Here is a 27,812-nt window from a genome sequence, read left to right as displayed (position 1 = left end):
CGCCGGCACAAAGTCACACAGCGGTGGTGACAGCACAGGAATGTGAGCCATGGGCCTGTGGCTGTCACCAGCAATTACAGGGAGGTTGAGGTCCTCCCCAGGACCACCCTGAGTCCATCCTAATTGTGCCACTGGTGGAAACAAAAGTCAGCTCTTGTGCAGGGCTTTGAAAGCTGAGCTTGCACCCCAAGGGGACACTGTAGCCCAGTCACTAATCCCTGTGCCCCGGGAATCAAAGCCACCATCTGCTTTAATAACTGTCCCCAAATGAAGGGGCAAAAGAAGTAACACCAGGAGTTCATCATCCCCTGGGAATCGAGGGGGGATTCATCCGTGTGCCCACTGAAACCCCTGTGTCACCAGGAACCCCAGCAGGAATGGCTCATCCATGCAGCAGCCAATTCAGCACTGGGGCTACAGGCACACGTGGAGCTCCCGTTTCTGGTTTGGGGTCTGGGAACAGATCCCTGCCAGCTACAGCTGCTGGAAGGTGCCGTGTCTTGGCCATTGGGCTGAGGGAGCATCTGGCATCCGACCCCAGGGAGTTTGAAGTCTCTCATCTGCAGCCTCTGGATCCAGGAGCTAGCCAGAAGCTTTCCCTGAGCACCCTGAAACATCTGTATCACTTGGGTATTTCATGGGAAAGTTTTCTTTTTGTTGGTTACTTGTTGCTGCTTGCACACGTTTTTTTTTTCCCCCATGTATCTAGACCATCTATTCTTTTCAAGTGACAGATACTAAAAGTAGTAAGCTGTAAAAACATGTACCACCAGAGCTATAAAGAAAATCTCTTGGGAGATGGTAAAACAAACCCAGTCCCAAACACCCTCCCCTGGCCCACGTTGCCAAACCACCTCCTTTTCTACCGCCCTGCCAACAACTCAATTCTTCCACAATACCTACAGGGAGGGAGGTGGTAGCAGATTAAAGGCAGGTTCCTCCCTCGCTGAGGTTTCCCAGCACGTATCGCCGGCCTGGGGAATACGGGGGAAGGGCAGAGGAAAGGCTCTGCCCTCAGTAGGGCCCAGCGAGTTTTCAGCTGTATAAAATACACGAAGTGAAGTCCCGATGGCGCTGGAGCCGGTGTTGAAAGATTTCAGCAAGGCCAGCACTTGACCTTTCGCAGACAATAGCCCCGGCCCTAATTGGCAAGGGCTCATTGTGCAGGGCTGAGCTGAGCTCAACAGGCGGGTTTAGGCTCCTTCCCCTGCTCAGGTCCGGGAGCCGGCCAAGGTTTGGCCATTCCCGATTGTTCTATAATGCCACCTGCTGACTCGAGGGCGACGGCAGCCAGTGTATCAAAAGTCCTTTCACGGAGCCCTGCTTTTAACTTTAGTGCTATTTATATTAATGGGATCATTCAATGCACTTCACTCACGTCCTGATTTAGAGTCCGAGGACAGCCCCGAGTTACAAATCCTGAGTGAGCACCGTAAGATATATTGGGCACTAACTATGCTGGCTTTTTGTGCTTCAGCTGGGGTGAGACCACGAAAAATAATGAGGAGGTGATTGAAAAGGTCCTGGAACTCAAAATATTAACATGTCTGTTTATACCACACTGTGCTTGCTTGAGACTGAAGCAAGCCCGAGCATCTGTGTGCCAGCACTACAATGTGTCCTCACCAATGGCCAAGGTGGTAGGAGGGGGCAGACACAAGGGGCTGTTTTGTCTGGGAGGCACAGATCCTGCTCCAGCTACAGGCATCCACAGAATTCATGCAAGGATACACAGATTAAGGAAAAGGCTCTGTACCATGTACTTTTGCAAAGCCTGGGAAAGTGCAAAACAGACCTGGGAGTGGATGATACACTGCTAATTTAATCCTTTAGCAAATTGAAAAATCATGGCCCTTTTATCTGACAAAATTTGCACTTCCTGAACTCATACAATTATGCCAATGAGTCCTTGTTCTTACTTCCCTGTCTAGACCAAAATTCAGTTTTCACCTCCCTCTCTGGGTGAGCCCTTTTGCTGGAGGATCATCTCCATTGTAGGGTGCTCCCAGCACACCTCAGCTACTCATACTGCTCTGCCTAAACCCTGCTTATTCCCTCACATCCATTCTGGTTCTCTTTCCTTACAGTCTGGCTCTGCTTTTGCTCCTGGCACCAGCCTTATTTATCACCTCCATAAATAACAGCTCATCCAGGTCTCTACCAGCACCTGCAGCAAATCTTTGTGTCTTTCTTATGAGCTCCCAGCTGATGCTCAGGGTACAATTTTTGGAGACCTTCTGACACAGGCAGCTTGGTGCTCTCCAGCACAGCAAGACAGGCACTGCAAGGCCTTTGCACTGCTCTCCTCCTTCTGGCACCTTCATGGGGTCTAATTTTTTGTGCTGGCCTCCCACACACTCCATAAGAGACGCACATTCAAGCAGGCTTTGTGCCCGGAGCGCAATTAAGCATCCAACTGTCCGATCTGTGTGGCCAAATCCTCTGTTCCCGGGGCTTCTCAGGTGCAGGTTCACACTGGTTCATCAGGTTTCCATAGGAGGGAGGAAATGTAATTTAGCTCTTTCAGTCTCAGTCATTGAAAATAAAAGGGGAGTAAGTGAAGCTTGTCTCGGGCTATAGGAATGGCAAACAAACCAGCCATGATTCTTTATCTTAAAGTGAAATTTGCAAGTGAACAAGGCATTATAATTGATGCAGATTTAAAGATTTAAGGTGAGGCTATTCTGTGTTTGAATGACAAACCTTATCTCACTTTTCCCATCCCCTCCCTTTTTCTTCCCTTGCACAGCAAAAAACCCGCTGAACAATAATTTCTTCAGGCTCAGTCCTCAGAACTGCCATTCCCACTCCCTACAACTTCAGCAGGTTTTTTGAGCAGCTGAAGGTGTTTAACAAGCCTGAAAAAATCCCTCCATCAAACCTCTCTTTCATCACAAGCTGACCACAGAAATGTCACAATACCTGTGATGAGCAGTTTCTCTGTATGCTCTGGTTCAGTCTGTACCACTAACAAAATATTACACGTGATGAAAACAACCCAAAATCACAACACAGAAAATAACTATCATCCCTACTGAAGATAGATAAGGTGTGTTTAATTCCAGAACCAAATCAAACTTAAGCTCTGGACTATGTGCAGCCTGCTAAAGTGGCAGTGCCTTCCAAAATAAAGCTGTGGCCTGCGCCCATCAGCACTTCCCAGAGAATGCCTGGCATGAATTGGGGCTGAAAATAAGAAATCTGTTGTATTTAGCAACATAGCTGCCACCATGGAAAGGAACATTTTCACCTCCTAGGACTTACCAGGGGGCAAAGTTTTAAACTTTATGAGTTAAACTCTGAATCTGAAATGCTAAAAAACAATGTAGGAGTTGGTCTCTTCTGTTTGTTGAGACAAAGGGAACAGGGAGGTTAGAAAAGAACAGGAATGGCTGATGGTACAAAAGTAGTCTTGGATGAACAGAAAAGTAAAAAAAAAAAATTATAACTCTGCTACTAAATGACAGAGCCATTAGCATCCTGATGCCCCGTGTGATTACTGTGGGAGGGATGTTCCTCATGCATCCAGAGATGGATCCACCTAGAGATGGATTGTAACCTTTATCTCTGTCACAACAGCTCCTTGGGCATTGCATTGCCTTTGCCCCTCAGCTGTAACTAGGTAAGGAAAAATAAAGTGTGTGAAGGCATAAAAGCTGCAGAAACACTCAGACTTCAGTCAAAGCAAGAGACCAGAGGAGCTCCAGGTCCTCCCATTTTGCTTTGCATTTTCCAGCTACTGCAGAGGAAAATGGGATCTCATCTGGCTGAAGGCAGCACTGGCCATGAAATGTTTGCACAGACACAGATGAGCCTTTGATTAGCTTAGGTTTGAAAGAGGTGCACAAAGAGGGAAACAACAAATTGGGGAACAAATGGAAGCTAAGTACACCTTGGTAAACTGAGCTCTAGGAGGTTTTTCTTATAAGCAGGAATTACTGGAGTTTCTCTGAAAATGCTCTGTTGTATATAATGAAAGGACAATTTCACTAACTGAGAGGATCAACCTCACTAGTTTATATACCTTAAGAGTAACAAGAGTTAGAAAGGCCCAAATCACAAGATTTAGAACAGTCCATCTAGGAAAAGTCCTTACTTTTGGTCAGTGCATTCAGTGAAAAACAACTCCTATGGCACAAGAGCAGGAGAGGTGGAAGTGAAAACCAGCCAATGAGGAAAGCACGTTTCCCATTTTTTAAAAAGCTATCAGCCTCTGCAAGGATGCCCAGGAGCTGCATCCAGCACCTCAGTGTTTCTCCAGCTTGCAGTTTTCCAAATGACTGCCATCTTCCTCCTTGTTCTGCCCTCCATGGCTGTTGGAAGCCCATTCTGTCTCATTTTTATACCCTCTTGAATGTCCCTACTGCCCTCCCCTCTCATTTACCCAAAATTACCATCAACAGCTCTTTTCTCCATTTCTCTACATCCTTAATACTGCCAAGTAAGCCAGATAAACCAAGTGCAGCATCCTCACTGTCAGAAGCTCTGAAACACCAGGCCTGGGGTCTGAAGTGTTATAGGACAGTTATACCACAGAAACAAAGAAAATAAATACCAGACTTAAAGATTTTAAGTAATTCCTATGTAAAAATTTAAAATTTTAAGCACCTTTGTACAGACACTTCTGTACAGTGTTTAGTATTAGTTGTTAAACTGTGTGATCCAAAATGCAAAGATAAAATTTGCTTTAGTGGGCAGATCTCTTCTGAGTAAATCAGAAGGTTGTAGGTTTAATAGAGAGTCAGTTTTAAATTATATTTTCAATTTTATTTGTTATATATTTATTATGTTTTCAATGCTTGAAATGAGAATGAGATAGAACATGAGAAAAAAACTGGTTTGGGTGTTTATCTGAAGAACCAAAAGTCTGAAAACACATTTTGAACTAACATTTCCAAAAGTTCTGCCCAATCTTTCAGCTGGTAAGATTATTAATGCAGGTTAAAGCAATACTGATATTTTCATTCCAGTTTGAAAATAAAGGCTGGATGAGGAGTCCCATTAGAGACCAAAGCTAGTTACCTGCTGTTTGCAGCAAACACTAGAAGGGATATTTTTCTGAGAAAAGGGGAAGCACCAGTACAGGACAGCCTGCTCACTGGACTGGCTTGGAGCAATCTCAAGCCTTTGCATGCTGATAATCTTCCCAACTCAGCTCCAGATGTTAAGGCTGGCTGGCTGGAGGGAGGAAGGGGAGATATGAAGAAGAAAACACACCAGATATCCAAGATTAGAGGTTATGCAGGCTCAGGCATTCATAAAAGATGGGAGTTTGCCAGCTCCTCCACATAGGGGATGGAGTTTGGAAGTGGGAAACAGCTGCTGCTGTCCTGTGCTGCCTCCCAGGCCATAGAGAAAGACCCAGAGTGCAGAACACCAGCTAAATGATGGAGTTAGGGGACAATAGCCAGAGGACAGTCTCATCCAGGAGAATCATCCCTGACCACCAGGCTACACCTGACCCCTGGCAGTGACAGCTGGGCTCCTGCTGCACCCACTGGATGATGTCAGCCACCTTCCTGGGAAGGCACTGATGGTAAAACCCACATGTGACTGTCACACTGTCACAGTCATTGCAGCAGGAGTTTCCTGAACCCCCCTGTGTGGCTGCTCAGGTTTTACATTTCCCCAGACACCTCCAGAAGGAGCGTGGGCCTTTGTCCGGCTGCAGCCCCTATCCCAGTTCATTTCTCAGGCAACTCAGGCTGTTACTGTCTGCAACCCCGGGATGCTGAAATCCTGCACCACACACTGCCCTTTGATGTGGCATTGGCAAAGGGAGGATGCTCCCCTCCAGCAATGTGAAACCGTGCAGGGAAATGCCGAGTCCAGGCAGGGGCAGGACAGATTCCACGGCTTCTGTGCTCACTCCTTTTCACTTTTCCCTTCCTGTAGCAATTATTGCTCATCAGCACAGATTAACAATTGCACAAGCAAACCCTCAGAACAAATGAAATCAGGGCTGAGGGCCAATCTCAGTCGGTGGAGCTCTGCCACTGACTTTAAATGGGATTGGGATTTAGCCCTGCAGCCTTTCCCTGTGTTTCCTCTTTTTACCCACTCATGTGCTGCACATGTGTAGCTCTCTGGCAGCTCCTCTGGCTTTGTTTGGGATGAGGCTCTCACAGGTACAAGCTCCAGAAGTTGCACCCATAACCTTCTGGCATTCTTCTCCACCCACTGCCTGGCCCCGGCTTTCTGCTAAGAATTATTCCAGCCATTTTATGGTATCTTTTAAGAGGTAGGAGAATAAAGACAAAAATAGCTCTCAATCCATTCATACGGGTTTCTGCTGGGCTGTGAATAATTTAAAGGTCTTCTCACCTCATCTCTTGTTTATCTCGTAGCCTCAGGCCTCATCTACATGAAAGAGTTGCACCCATTCAAGTAGATGTTAATTTAAACCAATTCATTAAACTAACACAAACCCCGGAGCAGCAGAGGGAGGGATGCTCCCGTGTTAAACTCAGGCTCCTATCGCTTTGCTTTAATCTGGTGAGAAACTAAACCAAAGTAAGGAGTGCCCATGGACAGGTTTGCTCTGGTTTAACAGAACACATGGAACAGAGCAATGCAAATCATGCCAGGGAGTTCTCACTGGCAGGGCTCTGCTGCTCACTCCCTGCAGGGACAAGCTCAGACATTCTGCAGAGACTGGAACCACCAAAAAAAAATCGTCATGAGCCTCTAGAATACACCCAGGGCCATGAGCCCTTTAATTGTGGGGGTGTCACAGCTCTCAGCCAGCCCAGGGGCTCTGCTGCAGGTCTGCACATTTTGGCCAGTGTCCCTGCAGGTGGTAATAAAGCCACACCAGTGTTTTCATACCGTGATTAACAGGGGCTGTGTAAGAAGCCAGGTAAAGTATAGGTCACCTGAAAAAACTGCAATGTCAGTGGGACTCAAAGAATGAAAGAATTGCAAGGAACACCACCCCAAAGTCACACAGAAAATCGCTATTCAATGAAAACAAGCACAAAAAAGAAAAGAGGAGAGGGATGGGACTGGAACGTTTTTGCTTCACAGTTCTGCCCTCTTTTCAGAGAGTGGAAAGGACTGAATCACCTGTTGTCAGTATTGAATGAGGACTACAAAGAACATGAAGCCAGACTCCTCTCACGTGTGCCTGGGGGGAGGATGAGAGGCAGCAGATCCAATCTCCATCAGCAAAATTCCAATCAATATTAAAAAGTTAATGATGAGAGCAATGAAACCAGAGGAGTCCAGAGACATGGTGGTATCTCTATCCATGGAGATAATCAAAGCTAAACCATACAGAGACACTGAACATCTTGATCTAATGTAGAATCTACCTGCCTTCTCAGTGTGGTGAAGGTTTGATCCGTGGCTTCAAGTCCCTGTCAATTTGTTCTGATTTATTCAAGTAAAATACAGCAGAAATTTCTTTTCTGAACCCAGCTTCCCTGATGTTCCAAAGTCTCACAGATGGTAAATTTACCTGGCTATTTACCCAGTTGTTCACTCTTCCTGAAGAGAGAAGGCAAAAAGAAAATACTGAGACCTGTGTGTCTGCAAAATGGTGACGGTGCAGTAAAATTAAACGGGGCAACACAGATTTTCCATCAGGAAAGTGCAAGTGGAAAGAACACTGGAAGCCTACAGAAAGCTTCTCAGCATCCCCCTCCTTGCTGAGTGGACACCCCCAGGCCTGGGAAGTTCCTGGAAGCTTGCTGGGGATGATTCTGTCATTTGGCTTTCCCCTGTGTTGGTGAGCACTGGGAGTCAGGGTGTAGGTGGCTGCTGGCAGGTTCAAAGCTGCACCTGTAGCACCACACCATGGTACCTACACCTCTAGCAGCAGCCACAGCTCCTAAATTTCCATCACTGCGAGTGAAAAGAGATAGTCACTGTTAATATGGGCAAAACCCCTTAGGCCATGTAAGGGCAGCATAAACATAACATAACATTATTACAGTGAAGAGAAATTATTTTGCAAAAGGCACCAATACTTGAATATTTTTGGATTTGTTTTGATTTCTATATATATACACATATTGTAGGAAAAACATTTGTGTTGTGTACATGAATTTTTCATCATACTGCAGAAATCCTGCAAGATCTGTTTTTATATTACAATGGTTCTTTTCATCCAAGGATCTTTTATCAATTATCATGCCGAAGCTTTCATGGGTTCAAAGACATGAAAAATAAATTTCCAGGAGGAAGGCATGCCAAGGGCCACAAAACACAAAAGCATGATGTCTAACTCAGGAAGCCTTTAAGCCATGGATGGCTGGGAAGTGGGATAGTGTACCAGAGAAATCTCAGCACGTAGGGCTGTCCTTGTTTTCTGTTCCAGCACCCAGCACAGACACTGGCTGTGTGCTGCCCTAACGTTCTGAGCCTGATCCTCACCTCTCTGGTGCAGGTGATGTGTGTGCTCCCTTGGGTTTGTTCATCTGCTCTCACCAGGAATTGACTCCTGGGCTTTGTCCAGTCTGGCACAGACTGAGGGTGCAGCTCCCCCTTTGTCCCCACCCTCCCTCACACCCACCCTCTGTGCACTCTTTCAGATCCCTTCGAGATGCAAACGCCTCTTTTATTCCCGGTGTGCTTTTCTGCCTGCTCAGCCAGTTGATTCCCACAGCTGGCCCACAGGACAGCAAGGGAGAGCACAGCTGGAAGCAGACAGAAGAGGAGTGAGACCTTCCCTCCCCATGACCTGCTGTTCTCTCTGCTTCTGCAATAACACAACTGCTTTTGGGCAGCTCCACCACTCCCAAACATCTCTGGTTCATCTCCAGCCGGTCTCTCAGCCTCCTGCTCCCCCATTTTTCCACAGGCTCTGGATCTTTTTGTGACCTTCAGTGAGCTGAACCAACTGGCTGATGCACCAGTCATTTGGCCTGAAGAGGAGTCTGACAACTACAAGTGAAGGCACAAAAATAGCAGGCCCATGTCTTGTCTTGAGGTCTCCTCCAGCCTTAAATGATGTTGGGCATTACTTGGACCTGTTGCAGCTGTTGAATTTGACTCACCTCTTCCACCCCACTCCCCAGAACAGATGTAGTTGTAAATTATAACCAGATTAGAAGGACCAGTGAAGACCATAAGAATGCAAGAGCAAATAACAGGTTGTAAATTCTGTCAGGTTGACTTATGTACAGTTTTCGGGTGGCTCTGGCCTTCAGCACAGCACACTCCTGAGTGTCTGTGCAACATGGACAGAGGATTCTGCTCTGCTGCACTTCTCTGACAATCCCAGATAACTGTGAAGGAGGAAGGAGCAAGTGCCCATGGATCTCACAGAGCTTCCCAGAAGTCACAATTGCTGTGAGATGCATCACAGCCATCCTCACTTTGCCCTGGATGCTCATGGGAGATGCTAAAGTCAATCAAATCACAACCATAGATCCAAGAATTCAAATCTCAGCCCCTCAATGGGCCAGGAGGGTGCCTGTGTTCAGACACCATATTCAGCAAATTAACACACTGTTATAGCCCAGAATGAGAAGTCAGGCAGAAAACCTGGCCCAACACCACCTGAATTACTTCCCTGTCCCAGGTGGAGTTTGTGCCCTTCCCAAACACCTAACCCATCTGGAGTCAGTGGGAGGTTTCCATTTACTGCAGATCTCATATCAGGCCAGTCATCCACAAACCACTGGGATGTGAGTATCTCTCAGTTCTTGAAGTCTGCAGAACTTGCTGCCTTGGTCAAATTTGTATGGATGTTAAGCTGATTTCTAGTATGATGTCTAAGAATAGATGAGGGGAGAGGGTGCTTAGAGAAGGAATCTTAATAAAAATACTTTTAAAAGTATAAAAGTTATCCTCCTATTGCCAGGAAAATCACAGTTTTTTGTACTCCATTGTCTGAAGACCAGTTTTTATTTTCTGAGAAAGTACTGCAGGGAGCTGACAGAGGCTTTAAGAAATTAGAGTGAAACAGCCAGTGTAGTTGTCACTGGACTTGTCTTTTGTTTGGTTAAAGATCAGAACTCAGTGGTAAGCTTTGCATGGCAAAGAGATACTTCAGATTTCTAGACACAAGAGACCCCTCTGTATTTCATGTCTGCTCCATTAAATATGCCCACCCAATACAATTGATTTACTCCTTGGACACAGAGGATATATTTCATTTGTATTTAACATATGTGCAGCTATTGCATACTCACAGCTGTAAAATAGAGAAAATAAGTGAGAATATAAAAAGTTTCTTCTAGTCACGTGCTGACAAAACAAGAACCTGTATCTCATCTTGTTTGGACAGCAGGGGAAAGATGAGAGGGGGGCAGCCAGAGCAGCTGCAAATAACTATGTCTGTTTCCAATTCAGAACCAATCATCTTCTTGGTGTAATTTCTGACAAATAATTTTCTTGTCCAACAATTTTTAGGTTGATCCTGCAGGACTGCTGGGATAATCATCCTGACACTGCAGATAACAGGATTGTGATCATAAATCTTTAGATTCAAGTACATTCACCATGGTTGAGTGACCACCAGCATTTTGAGGGAATGAGAATATTTTTTCCCTGAAAAGATGACGGCACGAAGGGCACATATGCAGAAAGTGAAGCCTTGGAAATACAGAACAATGCATCGTTTTTATTTCAATTTGCCATGCACTCCTTATCATTTCACCCACACTCTGCCCACTAATCAAGGGGAAGAGGCTTGGCTGGTGCAACTGGTTCTGGATAGATCTATTTGTGGCTGTTGCTATTGCAGCAACAGCAAAAGTGTGTTTTTTATAGAAGAATCTAGGCTCTGTCACAGAACCTAAGTGACTTATTCTGTGAACAATTATTTTTATCTGCAGAGTGAAAGAACCTTTACACCAGACTGGTGTTGTGTGGGGCTATTCCAGTTGTGCACATGTAAGTGATGAAGGGAAATACACTTCTTTTCATTATTTGGCCCTGCTTGGTACAATTCTGCCTTTTCTGCACGGAAGAGAAGAAATCAGGTATTTTAGTAATATTAATATTACAGAACTATGGAGCTAGGTTTTTTGCCATTTACAGATAGTTTGGCTTCTGCAAGCAAAACGAGAAAAAAGTACAAAATAGCACAAAGTTGTTTATCAATATAAAACACTCAGCTGATGAGATACACTAATCCACAGCCAAACCCTGCAAAAAGACCCAGCCAATTCCTATTTAAGCCACCACATTATTCCACAGCTTTTATATGTCAAATCCCTGACAATACCTACAATTTGAGCCAATTCCACAGCTAACCACAGCCCTGCATATCCATGGTGATCAAACAAATGCTCACCTCCCAAAATGTGAGGAATTTGACAATAAAGGCATGTTGCTCCCTGCTAGGCAATGCATGAGCTGGCCAGACGTGCCACATTATATCACTTGCAAACTGGCAGCATCACAGGGTAAGTGTGTTAACTGGGATACTGCTGTGAGAAGGGGAAGGGGATGTCTGGATTTTACTTTTTTCCCCAAGGATCTTCCCAGCAGCCAGCATCTTCTCCATTGCACATAATTCTCTTTTACTAAAAACACCTGGTAGGTTTTGTAATTCCTGTCCTCATGTTGCAGAGTGTTCTCCCCTCTCACATCACTGTCCTCAGGCCACACAAGACAGCCTCTTTAAAAGAACACAGAGCTAAGAACCAGAAGAGATGGAAGCAGATGACTCCCCAAAAACCAGAGCAAGGCTATAAGCTGTGCTGCAGCCTCAGCCAACTCCTAACAGGGAGTCCCCCTTTGCTTCCATTTCCCCTGGACTGCAGGCTGCTGGCAAAGCAAACAGAGCTCCACAAACAAAGCACTGCTGCTGCACAGGATGCCCAAGTTTTTCTGGAAAAAGTTGGTTAAGTCAACGAGTTAACAATTTGTTCCAATTACAAGAATGGTGACCTGGAGTACAACGAAAGCTTCTTACCTTCCTCTCTGCAATTGCAAAGCTGATGCACCTGGACCCTCACACCCTTGCTGCATGGTTTATATATTCTGTGCACATGGGAGTGAGTGCTCAGGGATTTGGGAGGGGAGGGGGAAAGGGGGAAGAGTCCAAACAAAACATTTAAATTTAATTCCTTTGATGGTGCAGCTGTGAGAGGGCAACTGAGATGATTTTGCTGTATTTCAGAAGCTGCATAGTTTTCCTGTCCTTTATTAATTCAAAAGCATGTTTCCATGGCCAGGCTCTTCTCAAGTCAGTCTCTCCTGCCTGCATAGCAGACCTTGGTTCTGAATTCCCACACAACAACAGCTGATGCTTCATTTTCCCCCTTCTTATGACCCCATCTCCCACCTTCTCTCCCAAACATGGCATACAGAACCATTTCCTAACCAGTGCAAACAGAACAGCACAAATGAACCCGATCTGCTTTGTGAGAAAACCGCGCAATAGTGCCCAGATGAGGATGATGAATTGGGGCACTGGAATCCTTGCAAGGCAAGTGGCTTCCTGGTTCGTGCCCAGTTCCTCTCCGTGTTTGTGCCCCTTCTCGTGGTGCCATGACTCCTGGTCTGCAGGCACAAGGAGCAGGGAGCAGAGCCAGCCCAGGGAGACCCAGCAGCATCAGAGCCATGGCAGTGCAGATGGGTAATGCCACCCTGCTCCTGATCCATGCAGCTCCTCCAAGAGCACAGATCCCTGATGGCTTCAACACCTCTGCCCCAGGCTTCTGCGTGGAGCAGGGACCTCCCCACCTGCTCTGTCAATGGTACTATGTGACTTCACAGGAGATGTTTTCAGAACAGAACACACAAGGCAGTTCCTGCACTCCAGCATTGCTTTCCTTTGACCCTGCAGCCCCCAGCTGCAAACCATCCAGCCATTTCCCTCCAGCCTTGGTTAAATCAGCAACTGAGGTGACACAGTGCTGCAGCACTGGGCTGGTGTCACTGGACAGAGATAAATGACCACGGGCAAGGCAAGGAGTCAGCACCTGCAGCATTGTGTGGTTTTACTGCAGCAGCAGCAGGGGAGGCAGGGAATTCTGTTTTACCCTCCACGTTCAACAACACACATTGAAGGCTTTTCAATCCCTCTTCCAGAATAAATAGCACAGCTAAGCCTTTCCTGGAAGTGATGCCAAGATGTGTTTGTTTCCTTTTCTTTTATATACCTTTTATATAACTTTTGTGTATCCTCAGTATTCTTAGCATGCATACTTGTATTTCATTAAGTCTGATAACTTAGCATGGCCCTAAGTGTCTTATAGGAAGAGACCAAACATCCTAAAGGCCTCATAGGAGGAGGCTGGAAAACCCTGGGCTATTTTGGGAAACCAAGGTCTTCTCTAGAACATATCCTGTAAAATAGAGATTTGGCCCATCCAGGGGGGAATTCCTCAAATGGGGGAATATCACATCCAGGCCTCCCACTGGGGCATCCTTGTTAGATATGCTGTTTGTAAGGTCTGTAAATTGTATACACGACGATCTATCGTGTGTGTGCATTGTGGTGCGTCCCACCTTGGCAAAGTGGTGCACCAATAAGGAGCCTTATTGAAATACTGAGGTGAAAACCCCTTATCCCTTAACCAGCTCTCAATTTTTAAGACCAGGAAAAGGCATCAGAAGGGCTAAACCATTCAGAAAGAGCAAAGAAAGGAGAGGACACACAAGGATCTCCTCAGCTGCAGACAGGCCTGACACGATCACAGAGCACAAGCTGGACACCCTCCCTCCCAAACCATTCATCCTCATCCTCCCAGCCCAGCACCTGGCTCCCTGGCTGAGCTCCCCACCACCTCTGCTATTTGCATAGTTCCTCTCATGCCTGTGAAAATAACAAACTTGTGTCACACCCCGAGCTGCAGCTCGGAGCGCGGCGGAGCGGGGGGCGCAGGAGGGACAGTGTTACCAAGGAGCTCCGGGATTTTCTCCGAGAGACTTGGTTCATTTTCTCTGAAGCTTCTGTGTTTTCTTTTTTCCCCTTTCGCCCCACTTCTCTCAATGGTCTGGTGCCCTCAGAGTCCAGGAGCAGACACCAGCTGGCCCTAGCAAAGGCCACATCCCCCACTGCCTGCGTTGTTCTCTCCAGCTCGCCTATATGGATCCCTTAATTGCATGCATGTCTTTCAGGCTATTCTCCATGCATGAGCTGTCAGCAAAACCTTGCTGGAAACACTGGAATTTCACATTTTTCATGGAGATTTTCCATATCAAATGGGCAGTTTCACATTTTCCATGAAATTCCTAATGACTACAAAAAAAATACAGCCCCAGTGTTTGGAAGGGCTTGCTCAGCTTGCCTTCGGGCACCATTTGCCTGTTAAATGCATGTGTGTGAATTTACTTAGCATATCATTTCAGGGATGGGATTGGAATATTTTTTTTTTTTGTTGCAGATGACAGGAGAGAAGCATGCATTCATCCATTCATTCATAAACCCAACTTGTGGCACAGCATGCTGGGGAAGGGATCTTTCGCATCATTTTTAAAACAGAGAGAGTGCAAAGCCCTGTCAACTGACAATATCCATCCAAGCTGTCATTGCCAATCACTTGAATGGACTGCAGCAGAGAGTATTTTCCACAATGAGATACCAATGGGGGTGACCATTAGGTCAGGAATCTTATTTTCTCAGCTCACCAACCCCTGCAAATAAATTCTCACCAAAAGGAGAGAAAAGCCTCATTGATTTGACAAGCGATCAGACACTGCAGTTGTCATTTTCCCAGCAGTTGCTGGCATATTTTTTTTGCCTGGTGTGTGAGATATGAATTTCGTGACTTAACCTATCAAACTCTTAAAGGGATCATCCCTTTTTCATCTGCATCCTCATGAAAAGCAGAACTCACAGCAGCAGGACTCTGAAAGAGAAACACTGTTCTCAACTTTAATATATTGTTAGCTCATTTATAACAAAGTTCATGCAGGGACGCTACTTTGTTGTTAATAGTCAGACATACTTATTTCACCAGCAAGAATGTGGGGTTTATTCCCCTCATCAATACCCATTTTAATTTGCAAAACACATTTTTTCCAAAGTTGCTGGTATTGTTCCCCTATGAATGCATCACAGCCAAACCAAGAAAGGCTACGATACCAAGAAATTCCTCAATGAAAAAAGTCACATTTTCTTGGTGTTCTTAGAGACAGGAGTTTTAATAACTTTTTAAAATACTGCATTAATATTAAACAAACAAACAACTTTATGCTGAATTCCAGCAAACAGCCTAAATTCTAACTGTGGATCCAGTGATACAGATTTGTGCTGGCAGAAAAAGTGTATCTTCTTCCACACTACCCAATTTACTTCACCTCTTTGAATCAGAGTTTGAAAATTCATCTCAGATTTGCTGTAGAGTTTTTTTGAGGCAATATCTTAGCAGAAATAATTTGTTAACTGATGTAAAAGCATAGACTTTGGGATGTTTTTATAGGCAGGTTCTTTGGGACTGTTTTGTGACCATGAGGAGACTCTGGTTCTCAGCTAAGAGCCTGCAGGGAAGTGAGTCCCTGGTTTAGCTGCCTTCCCAAGGATCTGAATCCAACTTCCCCAGTTATACTTTTGCTTTTTTCATTAAAAACAAAAGTTTTGTCTGTAGATATTTTTTACACCATGAGAAGCTTGTTCCTGCCCACTTGTAGACATTTCCTGAGGGACTCATCATCTGCTTGCGCACTACTTCAACCAGACTGGATTATGATTTGCAAAACCTGCAATTCCATCCATCCAGCCATTTAGTTCCCAACAGCAAAACTACTCTAGGTCTCCCTTAGTCTATGGCATTATTATAATTCAGAGAAATAATGGGATCCACTCATACTGTAAGCATTTGTCAACAATTCAGAATATTTTTTAAATATTATACATGTATATATATATAAATTCCAATAATTGATGTATCTCAATTTACTATTGGGAGGAGAACATGATCAAATCAGAATGTTTCTTTGCAAGCATTCTAAGGTATGATCAGAATCCACTAAAAATAGATGAAGGATCAGGTAAAGCCTCACCTCACCTCTTACACATAGTATGGCATCAAGATAGTTGCTGCCAGTTCAGTTTCTCCAGTAAGAATGAGAGGAAGGAGTTTGGATCTCAAATATCAGAAAAATAATTATTATTTTGGTAAATTGACAGGTCACTAGACTTAGTATCAAATTCTTCTGAGCATTATCAGGCCATTCTTTGTTAATCAATACTGCACATTTCTTACTAGTCTTATCATTGGAGTACATTGTTCCAGAAATTCTAGCAGCATACTGAGGCATAAGTCTGCTTCCAGATAAGCCTGGCTGGCTTAATTTTTGGTCTTTTTTATTTCAAGATAAGTGCTCTAGTGCAGGGGCCCACCAAAATGACATTTTATTCCTGATATAACTATCAATTCCAGCTTGGCCATATCCTTGAAATTCAATATTCAGCTGCTCAGGCTGTGAGCAGTCTCTAGGTGGGACTGACTCTCTCTCTATTCCTTTTTCTGATGTTCTTTCCCCTGTGCACACACGTGGTAACCTCACCAACACGTTCCTTTCAGCTGCTGCTAATTCCCTGCTACAGTTTCACACCCAACACTCCAACTACAAGGTGCAATTTTAGCCCAGACAGCAATACTTTCAGAGCAGGGAGGGTTTGGTAGGTGTATGAGACAAACACTTTCTAACCCAAGTCAAAGAATATGGATTTGATAGCCAGGAATATTCTGGAACTAGTCAGCTGTGGATAAAATCCTGGAATTAATTTTTCCTGGGAAAACTCAACTCCTCAGGAAAAAATAGTTTTCTGTTCTTCACAAAAATGAAATTCAAACAATTTAATAAGCATTTTCAGATACTGCCACTGCAGATCACTAAGGATTTTAAATGCAAGCAGGCTTGTACTGTCTGTCAGGAGGACTTTTTCTCCCCCCTGAAGTCCATTTTTCCTCTGTCTGCTGTTAAGTTACTATTATCTTCCATTCTTTGTAATAATGGGCTTAAGATCAAGTGAAACTGGAAATGGAAAGAACAGTGAAAGATGACAGACTTGAAGGGGCTTTATTGGGACTGTGGGTTGCTCCTGAGGTCAGAATCAGTAAGTATAATTAGATTCCTGGCATTTACAACAAATGTAAAGCAACTCAGAGCTCCCTTTTGTGTGCCTGTAATTAAACATGCACTTTTACTGCCCTCTGCAGTGCTCCAAAGTATCTTTGATTCCAGCACATGAAAGTGGAATGAAAGAGCAGACCCAAATCTTCATCTCTATATGGCACTCATATTTCTGAAAACAAAGTATTTCTCAGCAGAAATGGAATAGCCCTTTTCTAAAGAAACACAAAAGGGAACATTGTTTTTGTTAATAATTAGAGCACTCCTGTACCTCCCAGAAACTTTCTCAATAGGCACTTGGATAGATGGAAAGGTCCCAACACAGACAGCTGGGCCCCACTTTAACCCACAAAACCAATTCCAAATTTTCATTCAAAGTGAAGTTATTTCTTGAATATATGAATCATCAATTTTTTGGATAAATTAGTTTTCTCTTGTGCTTGAACACAATCCAAGAGGTGACAAGCTCAGAGTGAACAGGACTGGTAATCAAAATGTACAGTGGGGCCAGCAGTGGCAGATGCTAAATCTTGGTTCCTTGAATGTTTTGTGTTTAGGTATTACCCACAAAACTGAACAGTGAATTCTGGAGTGAATTCTGCTCAGCATTACCACTTTCTCTAACTAAAATGTATGTATTACATTCTAACTACACTGTTTTCCTTGAAAGTAAAATGGATTTTCGACACTTCACAAAGTAATTTCAATCTCTTAACTATTTACATAATACTTTGGCAAATTCACCCCTAGTTGTCAGGAAGCACTCAAACTTAGTATTCAACCAACAGCTAGCAACCAGTCTTCTCACATTATGAGAAACCAATACAGAAGAAAACACAGAAGAGCAAGAACTTCTTGTAAGGTCAAAAGTTTTTTAAAAGGGGTCTTTTACTAGCCCAGCTTTGATAAAGAAGTGCCTGACCCCCCAGGTTTCCACACAGATCCATCCTCAGGCATACACAGTTGTTCTCCTTTATTTACATTCTCTTATTTACATTAGGAACACAATAAAACAGATATTCCAAAAAATAACTTCAGTAAATACTTGCATAAACAAAAAGTTGTTTGAATGGTATTTTGGACTTTAAAATGGATGAATGGAAGAAAGTTGGTTTTAGCTTGGCTTCCTTGGAACATTAAATTATTGTACTGGTAAGTCTTTTCCAAAATCTCTGTAATTTCTAATTTTTGAACTGGTTGTCCAGGTACTGAACAGAAAGGTAAATATGTTCCCTTAGGGTTTATGTGACAACACTGAGTTGTCACATAAGGAAGACCCAGCTAATAATGCCCAAGTGAAGGACAAGCTGGGACAGCTCAGCTCTTTAATGTTCTGCTTGCCACCCCACCCACACACGTGTACCAATGGCCCAGCCAAAACAGATGGAGCTTTAAATTAGCCACAGCCATGAGTGCTGTCAGCCAGGCATGGCATGAGGATGCTGAAAGGGGACAGGGCTTGGTGTGAAGGGAGTAAGAGAAACACAAAGCAGAAGGCACAGGTCTATAAAAAGCAGGGTTGACAGGTTCTGCTGCCTACAGAACAACCTGCTTAGTTTTATTTTTAGAGGAATTTAACCTAATAAGGCTAAAATTTGACAGCAGTATTTGCTTGTTCCCCATCTGAAGCAAACTCCACTGCATGCAACTACACACAGCTGAACATATGGATATTGTTTTTCCATAAGATTCTTCTATTACCAGACACTGCCCTTAATGGATGAGGTTAGCCCACATTTAACCACTAGAGGGCTTGATTCTATTGCAAAAAACTCCAACTTGGTGTTCAGTACCTTTGGAAAAACATCCAAGCTGAGTGCTCTCTTTAAATACCAACCATAAAAACTAAGTGATCTAAGTAACTGAGACAAAGGGGAATTGCTGTAGTGAAGACATTACTGTGGATGGCCAGTTCCTTCAGGAAAAAGTAACAAACCTGAGCCTGTTCCACAAACAGAACACAGACCAGCTACATTTCTAGTCTGGGTCATACCCACCTGGTTCCTGGGTGAGTGTGCAGCACAGAACTGAAAGAACCTCAGATTGCTTTTAATGAGATCAACAGAATTATGATATTGGAAACAAGCTGGAACACACCACAGGAAAGGAAAATAAGGGATAAACTAACCAAAAAGCCCCCAAAAAACAGTGACATAGAACCTTACAGTCTGAAGCAGGAGTGATAGAGCACACTGAAAGGTGACAGGATAGAGCAGAGATGGAACAGAGTGATGAGCACAGTGGGAAGCAGCACCCACCTCAGCAAGGCAGGGTCATGAACAAGAGGGCACAGGCAATGCAAGAGGGTCACATCTCAAGGCCTGTGCTGATGCCTTGTCTGAGTAGTAGCTTGTTATTTGGAATAATCTCAAATTATATAACAGATTATGGACTAACCACTGAGAAATCACTCTGCAGAAACTTAAAAGCATCTCAAAACATTTACCAAAGGAGAATTACTTGTTGTGTGCTCCCTTTTAACAGAGAGGTGCATCCCAGCTGTTTGCCTGAACACTGCCCAGGGACTAGTGCTCTTCACAGTGTTTCCCCCACATTCCACTCCAGAGATGGATGCAGCACTCAAGGTGGGGTCTCACAAAAGCAGAACAGAGGGGCAGAGTCCCCTCCCTTGCCCTGGTGGCCACGCTGCTCTTGGTGCAGCCCAGGACACAGTTGGCTTTCTGAGCTGTGAGTGCACATGGCTGAGTCACTTCAAATTTCTCATCCACCCACCAACATCTTCAAGTCCTTCCCCTCAGGGCTGCTCTCCATCTGTTCATCCCCCAGCCTGAATTTGTGCTCTAGAAATTGCCCCAATCCATGTGCTTCCTTACTTCAAAACCAGGTGTAAGTAACCTTATCCCCCAGAAGCCTCTAACAATCTCCTGAATATCCCACTGATCCAACCTGTTTGGGTAGCTACAGTAAGGTAGAAAAACTTCTTTAAAAAAAAAAAACAATCTTGCTGGCAGTTCTGATACTCACCTACAGACTGACACACCAAAAATGCTTAAGAACAACCAGGAACAGCATGGCCAGAAAATGTGACATGAGAAAAGCAATCTGTGAAGGACAGAGTGCTCAGTCCAGGTAGAAAGCAATTATTATTTTGTTGCCTTCTCTGGAAAAAATACCTGTTAGGAAGGCTGTCTCCTTAACAGAGCTTAGCACCAACCTTATCCCAATGCCACTGCTTCTTCTTGAGAGTTTACTCCCCTGAGTTGATGAGTTTAAGGGGTGTAACATCAATACCCAGAAATTCCATGTGAAGAGAGAAAACCAGGTGAGGTGACTGTAAAAGATGTCCTATTAGTAAAGAAGATTGAAGTGTTCACCCAGCTCTTCTAGCAATTTTTCCTAGAGAACAGAACTTGGTAACCAGCTAGTGGACATTTACTAAATTGTCTCAAATTCACTCTGGTGGCCAAGTGAAGAGATTTTAAGGTTTCCTCAAAGAGGATGGTGCTAATCCAGATATATCCTGGTTTAGTACCAATACCAGACACTTGGTTTCCAGTATTTCCCTGCATTCCATTTTCCACAGAGCACTGTGAGCAGTAAATGAAGAGTCATTTGGAAAAGTAAACGCAGTTCTGTTTATTTTCCAGCAACATCCCACACAAAAGCAACAGAAACACAAACTGCGCTCAACAGAAAATCTGTACAGTTGTCAACATTTACAACAGTTTTACGTTTAAAACCAGAAAATTGAAAAATCAAGCACTTTCCTTAGACATTGTTTTCTTGACTGCAATAATAAATGACTGATGACTATTTACAAATCTCAAATTAAGGCTACTGCTTCTAAAAAAACCTCAAACATTGTTGCATAGACTTTACCATGTTGATCTCCAGTTTCTTGAGGGTATTAAACTTCCAATTGTTTCTGAAACATTTTTGCAAAAAAAGTGTTTTGGTTTTTTTTAGGGTAGTTAATCTCACAGTAACTGCAGTAAATGGGTTTACTGGTACCAATCAGTCACATGGGGTTCAGTTCCACATGCATTACTCCAGGTGTTTTACAAGAGCCAGATGCAAAAGCAAGGTACCAAAAAAAAAATCTCTCTACTTGGCTCTTGATCTGCAGGTGGACAACTGAAATCATGTTCACAGTCGGGGAGGGAATGGGGGAAATGGGTAAGATCTTGCTGTGCTATTTATAATTACTATAGGAAAGCACTGCCCTTGGCTAGTTTTTCTAAGGATATCTTTATAAAAAAAAATCTGATATACATAAATTAAAAGTTAACAAGAAGTCACAACTTAATTGCAATTTTACATAAGTCAGGTCTGGAGAGTATCTAGACCAATCACAGTTTGAGAACAGTCTTCAACTTTGCTTAAGCTTTCTTACTATTAACAGGTTATGGATCAAGCTAACCTCTCAAATTTCAAAGAAAGTTTTCCTAAAACAGTTTGCACAAGACTATTTAACTCACAGTATCAAACTCATCCAGTGGTTCACTTGAACACACTTCCAACTCAAATTCTCCTTCTGCTTGATAGTCAGCATGTCTAACTTTGGTGGGAGTGCCAGAACAGGTATCCTGGAAGGGAAAGGTAATTAATAATTATTAGTTGGAATTAACAGCACAGGTAATTCAATTAACTTGGGTAATCTATTTAGAACACCCTATAACAAAGGCTTACAAATGTTTTAAAGGCCATAAAAACTCATGGCTAGTCTTAAGATTAAAGAGATGTAGGCTTCTGCCCATCCAGCCACATTTGAAGATACCTTGCAAGTGTTCTAAGAACCTACATAGGCAAACATTAAAACATTATGCAGATCTAATATTAGAAAAACAAATCCAGTAAGAAAAGCATTCCTAGATCTTTACTGCTCAGCTGTACCAAGTGCTTTCTGGACATAAAAGGAGCCAACTTCTGTGTGACAAGGAAATTCCACCCTATTTTAACATTAGATATTGCAATCTAAAGTAGTGTTTCAACTGTACATTACAGTTCAAAACTGATTTGCTTCAACAGATAGATTTTATTTCGTAGGCTATGAAAAAATGTAGTATTTTTAATTTGAGTTGATCATTTCAGTTATAATTCTCTAAACCCAAGATTACAGACAGATAATGGTTATAGCTGGAAAATAACTGAATTTCAGGATTGCTCAGCTTTATAGACAGTCCCTAAACAAAGTAGATGATGGGATCTGTGGGATATTCAGGCTACTCTGGATATAATTCTAAGCAATGAACCAATTATCAACAAATAATTATGCAAATGACAGATATGCTTACATCGTTATCTTGACAGCTCGTTTGAGATTCAGTAGAATTGCTTCCAACAGATTCTGTCTCCATCTCACCAAGGTCAACAGGAAAACTGCAAAATTGTTTAGAAGAATATACCATAAAACAAATTGATTTTTTTAAAGTTAAGATGCACTTGGTTGTGTAGCTCTGAAAAAAACCTGGCCAGGAGAGCAAAGAGAACTAGAGAGATCACAGGGACAGTGGTGGCAAACTGGGAGAGCAAACAGAACTGCAGGACAGCTCAGTACTGCCAAGATAGCAAAGGACTAAATTAGGAGCCTTGAGACTGAATACTGCAACTTGTCAAAGACAAAAACCCAGTGCTCAAGCAATGCCTCAACACAAATGTTACAGGAGAGGAAGGAATTTTTTTTTTCCCCAGACAAGGTTTTCATCCATCTGTTTTGCAAAGATTTAATATGCACTACACACAGACCTAGACCCCAGCATCTGAAGGCAGTATTTCAACACCAATGCACACAGCAGGGCTCTGGCTGAAGTACCATCTCCTCTCACACTGATGGCAAGGAAAGCTAAAAGGAAGCTTTGCTTTTAGATCCTGTTGCTCAGCACTAGTTTTAAAATCAGCATTCAATTAAGGAAAAACACTGCTTTATTAACACAAAGCTGCTTGCTGAGGAATTAAGTTCCATCTTTGTCCCCTTCAGTCTGTACTGCTAGTTTTATGTCACATACTGCTGTGTATTGCTTTCTACAGAGGAAAATAACTAGGGCATCACTCTACATCTTTAGAGGCTTGGACTGAACACGTGTGGCCATGCTTTGAGCTTTGGTGGTACCTTGGGATGAGTTCACAATTCTCCCTCTCTGGTCTGGAATTTTATCCCACTATTCTTGAACTAGCAAGTGAGAAGGGTGAGGGAGGCTCTTGTGCACTGGATTGGTCTAAGCTCAAGATTCAGGAGACCTGCCATTAGTGTGAACTCTCCAGCACTGCTCCTAACAGATAATTTGAAGACTGCTCTGAAAGAACTGGTTCATGTCAATGGTGTGGTGATTATTTTACAGAGCACTGCAGAACTGGCTCTGCTTTTACCATCAAAACAGTGAGGGATATGTATGTATGCCCTTGTGAGGCACTGGGCAAGGACCAGGAAACTGGGGGTGTTTTGATTGGAAAGGAACTGAACAGCACTAAGTGTGGATAAATAATTACTGAAAACATTCAGCACTCACTGACTTGCCTCAAACAGAACAATGCTGGAGGTGATGCTTATTTCTTAAACATCAAACTTCACATCATAATCTCTATAAAAGCATCTTGAATATCTGTACATACATTTCCTGCAGATCACATCCTTCTTCAGCTGGAGGATCCCAGGAATGCAGTGCAACTTTCCACAGTTTAATCTGCTGGTCCCACGACCTACGGCTGTACTTCTTAAATTTGTTTGGAGTTCTGGGATGAACTCCTGGTACACGGTGGCATCTATTCAGATATTAGACATGAAAAATCTATCAGTGTTTTATTCACACATACATAACATAGCTTTAAATGTTTACTGAGTGTAGTATTTATGAGAAAAGACCAATGTGCAGTTCCAGCACTCAAGCAAAGATTTGCCAGTTCCATACAAACTTCTCAGTTTTTCTGACTTCAAGTCAAATGAAATAATAATAATAACAATAACAACAACATTCAAAGGTCTGAAAACCTCATTCCAAACTCAATAACAACCATATCCCATTTTGTCTTGTAGTTAACTCATGAGAGAACTTTCATTTTCATTTCAGTAGCATGAGGTATTTCTTATATATGGGCTCATTAAAATAAAACCCCAAACCACATCTCAGTTGATTGTTAGTGTGATCTAACAGTTCAAAAATGCCTTAGAAGTTTAATTTGTAGACGCCTTCTGTGCATTGGATACCAAGTTCAGTAAATTAATGTGCTTATAAGAACAGGTATGACTTGCAGGTGGACATTTACTTTTCTAGAAAGTCAGGTAGCTTACCTAGGAACTTCTTTAATGTATCTATCATATGCAATCATGTTTTTTCCATAATTTATCTGTTTTTGTCTTCTCATCAAAACCACTTCATCTGTCTCAAATTCTACTGTTGCCGTGGACTCCTTTGAATCAGAACTGAAGAAAAAAAAAACAAAACCATTGTAGGCTTGGACTACTAGAAAAGCAGTGACACCCAAGCCCACTTGTAAAAGGCTACAAATAAACATGTTAAAACTTTTCAAATAAATGCTCAGGGTGTTACTAAACCATGGTGTTGGAATAGACTTTATATGAACTATTTTAAACTGTGTTTTAAGAAACAACATTGTACAATGAAAATTCTATTTTCAAGATTTTCCTCAGCTCAGCTAGAAATTTAACCTACCTTCCTGAAGAGGACTTCCTTTCTCTTGAAAATTCATTTATCAGGAGTTTTCTTCTGTGTCTGTAAGAATTCAAACCAGTTTTAAGAAATTATATACACAAAGAGAAACATGAAGCCTGCACTGTCACAGCTCACAGTTGAATTAACTTCTCAGAAAAGCAGGAGCACCCCAGACACTGCAAAGGCCTTTATATGCTATGAAATGGATGTTTCAGTTTTCCCTTAAAAAACAATAAAAATACAAGGACTTTCTTTTCCTGACTATCTTCCCTAAAGCAACTTCTTACAGCAATGACACAAAACAACAGTCAGTGAGAGGGTATTTTAAGTATTTCAATCTAAGAGACTCAGGAAAACTTCTTCCAAAAGGGAGATATTTAGGGATACACATCCAACCTCCAGAGAGCATTCCATGACATTCCTGCAGGACTGAACCCAAAGCTGATCTAAAAGCAGCAGACAAGAGGCTAAGGTTGGCCTGATTTTACTACAATGGTGATGTTAAAAATACAAGTTGAAACAGATTCTACAAGACAACTTCCATTTCCTTCCTTTCACCACTTCATATTAAACACCCAGGGGTACCTTGCAATTTCTTTGCTAATGTTGGTCCTCATTTCATCTTCTTCCACTGCAGTTCCCCAGTCTGAACATCGGGAAAGGGGTCCAGGACCTTCTGGTGTTGTAAAACTAGAAAGAAAAACAAATTAAGGCTCTGTGTTAAAAGTTTGGGTTACTGTATTTACCTGCCCCACTCACAGCCTGATCCCTTAAACATAATCATTTACAGTACTCCAAATGGCTGTGAAAACCTTGTGTTCTATTAAAATTAAAATCACTGTAAAATAAAGCATCAGTTGTGAGTTCCACAACTCACAACCACAAGTTGTGTGGTTTGTGCTGGGTTTTCTTAAATCTTATGTATTTACAGAAACATACCACTGCAGCTTGATAACCCAGCCCATGCTTTCAGTAACTTCCAGCCTGTGTTCTTCAGAAAATGGTGCATGAAATACCCAACTTTATAAATTTACTCACTTGTTTTCACTCCACTAAATGACTTAGCAATTATTTATTCTTTGATGACTGCAGACTCATTAGCTATATAAGAGATAAAAGCTGGAACACAGAATTAAGTTGTAAAGGCTAATTAATTAAAATTACATTATAGCATCAGGAGCTGCTCCATGTAAATATATGCCTAGCAGAGAAGGTAAAAAAACTTTGTATTTTACCTAGGAAACTGAGATTTACTATGACTTTGCAAAGTGGTTTAACAATTTCACTGCAGCCCATCAGCATCACAAGCAGGTTGAGGCTTTTACAGGGGAATAAACTCATGTCTCTATCCAACCATCTACTGCTGCCTGCATTCAGATTATTCAATGTTTCCCCTGTTTTCCTGATGACCAGTTTTCCCTAAGTAAAACTCAAAGCTGTACCCTACAGATCAGAGCTTTTTCAGTATATCTGGAAATGCTCTGGAGACTTTCCAGGATTCTGTGCAAAAATGTCCCTTGGAGCTGTGGAATTCAATCCATCTGCACTAAAACCAGCTCCAACTCCTGCTCCCAAACTGGTTTGCAGGATTTTGAATGTTTTGTTAAATTCAAACTGAAAGTTCCTTTTAGATGAAACCCAGTTACCAATTTGACAATACTGAACACCCATAGCAAACAGTACAGCTCCCTCTGCAAAGATTTGTTCAAGCCCCAAGGATTTTTAACTTTTGCTTATACCAATTTCTAGATTTGAAGAGAATACCAGCCATAATAAATTATTGCTCTCCTGTGATAGAGAACAAACAGAATCCCAGTTGGTCCCAACTGACCTTTTTCCTCAACACTGTGATGCAGCTTTTTATATTTGTTTGATTCTGCACCTATGCTGGGTAATCCCAGCCTCATCCTGATCTTTATTTTTGAGAATTTTGACATGGTTGGACTGGCATAAACAAGAGGTAGTTTCGGCAGAGGAAGGAAAACAACTTCACTCAGAGCTCAATCGAAACTGAAATCAGGAAGCATGCCTGCACAATTCAGTGTTGGAAGACACAGAAGTGTTGCTGTTTTATTGAAACTATCTGCAAATAGCCTAAGCTACCCTGGATAGTGTAACTTGAGCCACTGACCAACGTGTTCCCTGCTTATCAGCAAAGGAAAATGGGTGGGCACAACATACCCATTTAGATTAGAATCCTTGATGTAATCAACTGGGCTGTGGCCACAACTGCCATCCACAGATCAAAGTGACTAAAGAGACTGTGGCATTAATAGCTCAGATTGTAAATGTGATATAAAATAAGATACTTTATCTAGCAGTGATGGGAAACATGGAAGGCAGCATTGTGAGGTGACTGCAAACCTGGATTCCCCCATAAATGTGCTGAAATATAACACAGCTTCTCAGAGTGGTCTGTACTCCCTTAAGAAACATAAAATTGATGATTTCTAAGATTTGAATTTTCGTAATTGCTTTTAATTTTACCACAACTCTTTGCACAGCCTGTATTTACAAACATAATGGGCCTGTACAGTTTTTGATAAATGGCAGTAAACCAGCATGAAATAGGAAATAAATTATCAAGAACATATTTCAGGAGGTAAGAATGAAAAATCTTGACTCTTAAGAACTGACTCCAAGATAAAGAGCGCTGCACTCGATCCTTTTCCCTCCTTTTAGACCTGATGAGCAATTGATCAACAGGCAGGGCTTGGAAAACTGAGAAGGGTGAGCTGAACAGCTCCCGGTGAACAAAGAGCAGGAAGCCGCTGCCATTGTCACCGCCGCTCACCTGTCCAGCCGGCTGTCCTCAGGCCTGGCCTTGCTCTCCTCAAACACGGACGATTCGGGCTCGTTCTGCCTCCGCCGCCTCCCATCGGCGCCGCGTTTCCGAGCCTGGGCCCAGCGCGGGGGGTGCTGCGGGCTGGGGACAAGCACAGCGACACACGGACACCCAGGTGGGCTTGGGCACTTCGAGCTCCTTCGGAGACCGCGCTGATTCCCCGATTTAACCCCTGAGGGGCTCTGCGGGCCCTCTGCCCCCCCCCCAACTCCCTCAGAGAGCCCCGCGCGCGGGACGGGGGGGAGCGAGGGGAGCGAGGCGCCGCCACCGCCCTCAGCCCGCCGGCCCTACCTGCTGGTGGTGCTGCCGTGAGGGCTCCTCTGGCGGAAAGACATGGCGCGGGGTATCCTCGGGAG

The 27,812-nt window shown here is 43.1% G+C and overlaps 1 protein-coding gene across 1 annotated transcript; it reads right to left on the bottom strand.

Annotated features, from left to right (window-relative positions):
• Positions 1-20,560: 20,560 nt before the first annotated feature.
• On the bottom strand, positions 20,561-27,812 carry LOC116996646 (histone RNA hairpin-binding protein-like). The gene is made up of 8 exons (XM_033060520.1): positions 27,748-27,812; positions 27,406-27,537; positions 25,197-25,301; positions 24,612-24,671; positions 24,230-24,361; positions 23,554-23,703; positions 22,239-22,323; positions 20,561-21,530 (listed from the first exon to the last, which is right to left on the bottom strand). The coding sequence occupies exons 1-8, from the start codon at positions 27,789-27,791 to the stop codon at positions 21,414-21,416; spliced, it is 825 nt and encodes a 274-aa protein (XP_032916411.1). The 5' UTR covers positions 27,792-27,812; the 3' UTR covers positions 20,561-21,413.

This window comes from Catharus ustulatus, chromosome 5 (genome assembly GCF_009819885.2).
Source record: "Catharus ustulatus isolate bCatUst1 chromosome 5, bCatUst1.pri.v2, whole genome shotgun sequence".
Classification (NCBI taxonomy): Eukaryota; Metazoa; Chordata; class Aves; order Passeriformes; family Turdidae; genus Catharus; species Catharus ustulatus.
Note: the sequence above shows the minus strand (reverse complement) of the source record. Positions and strands in the feature narration are given on the sequence as shown.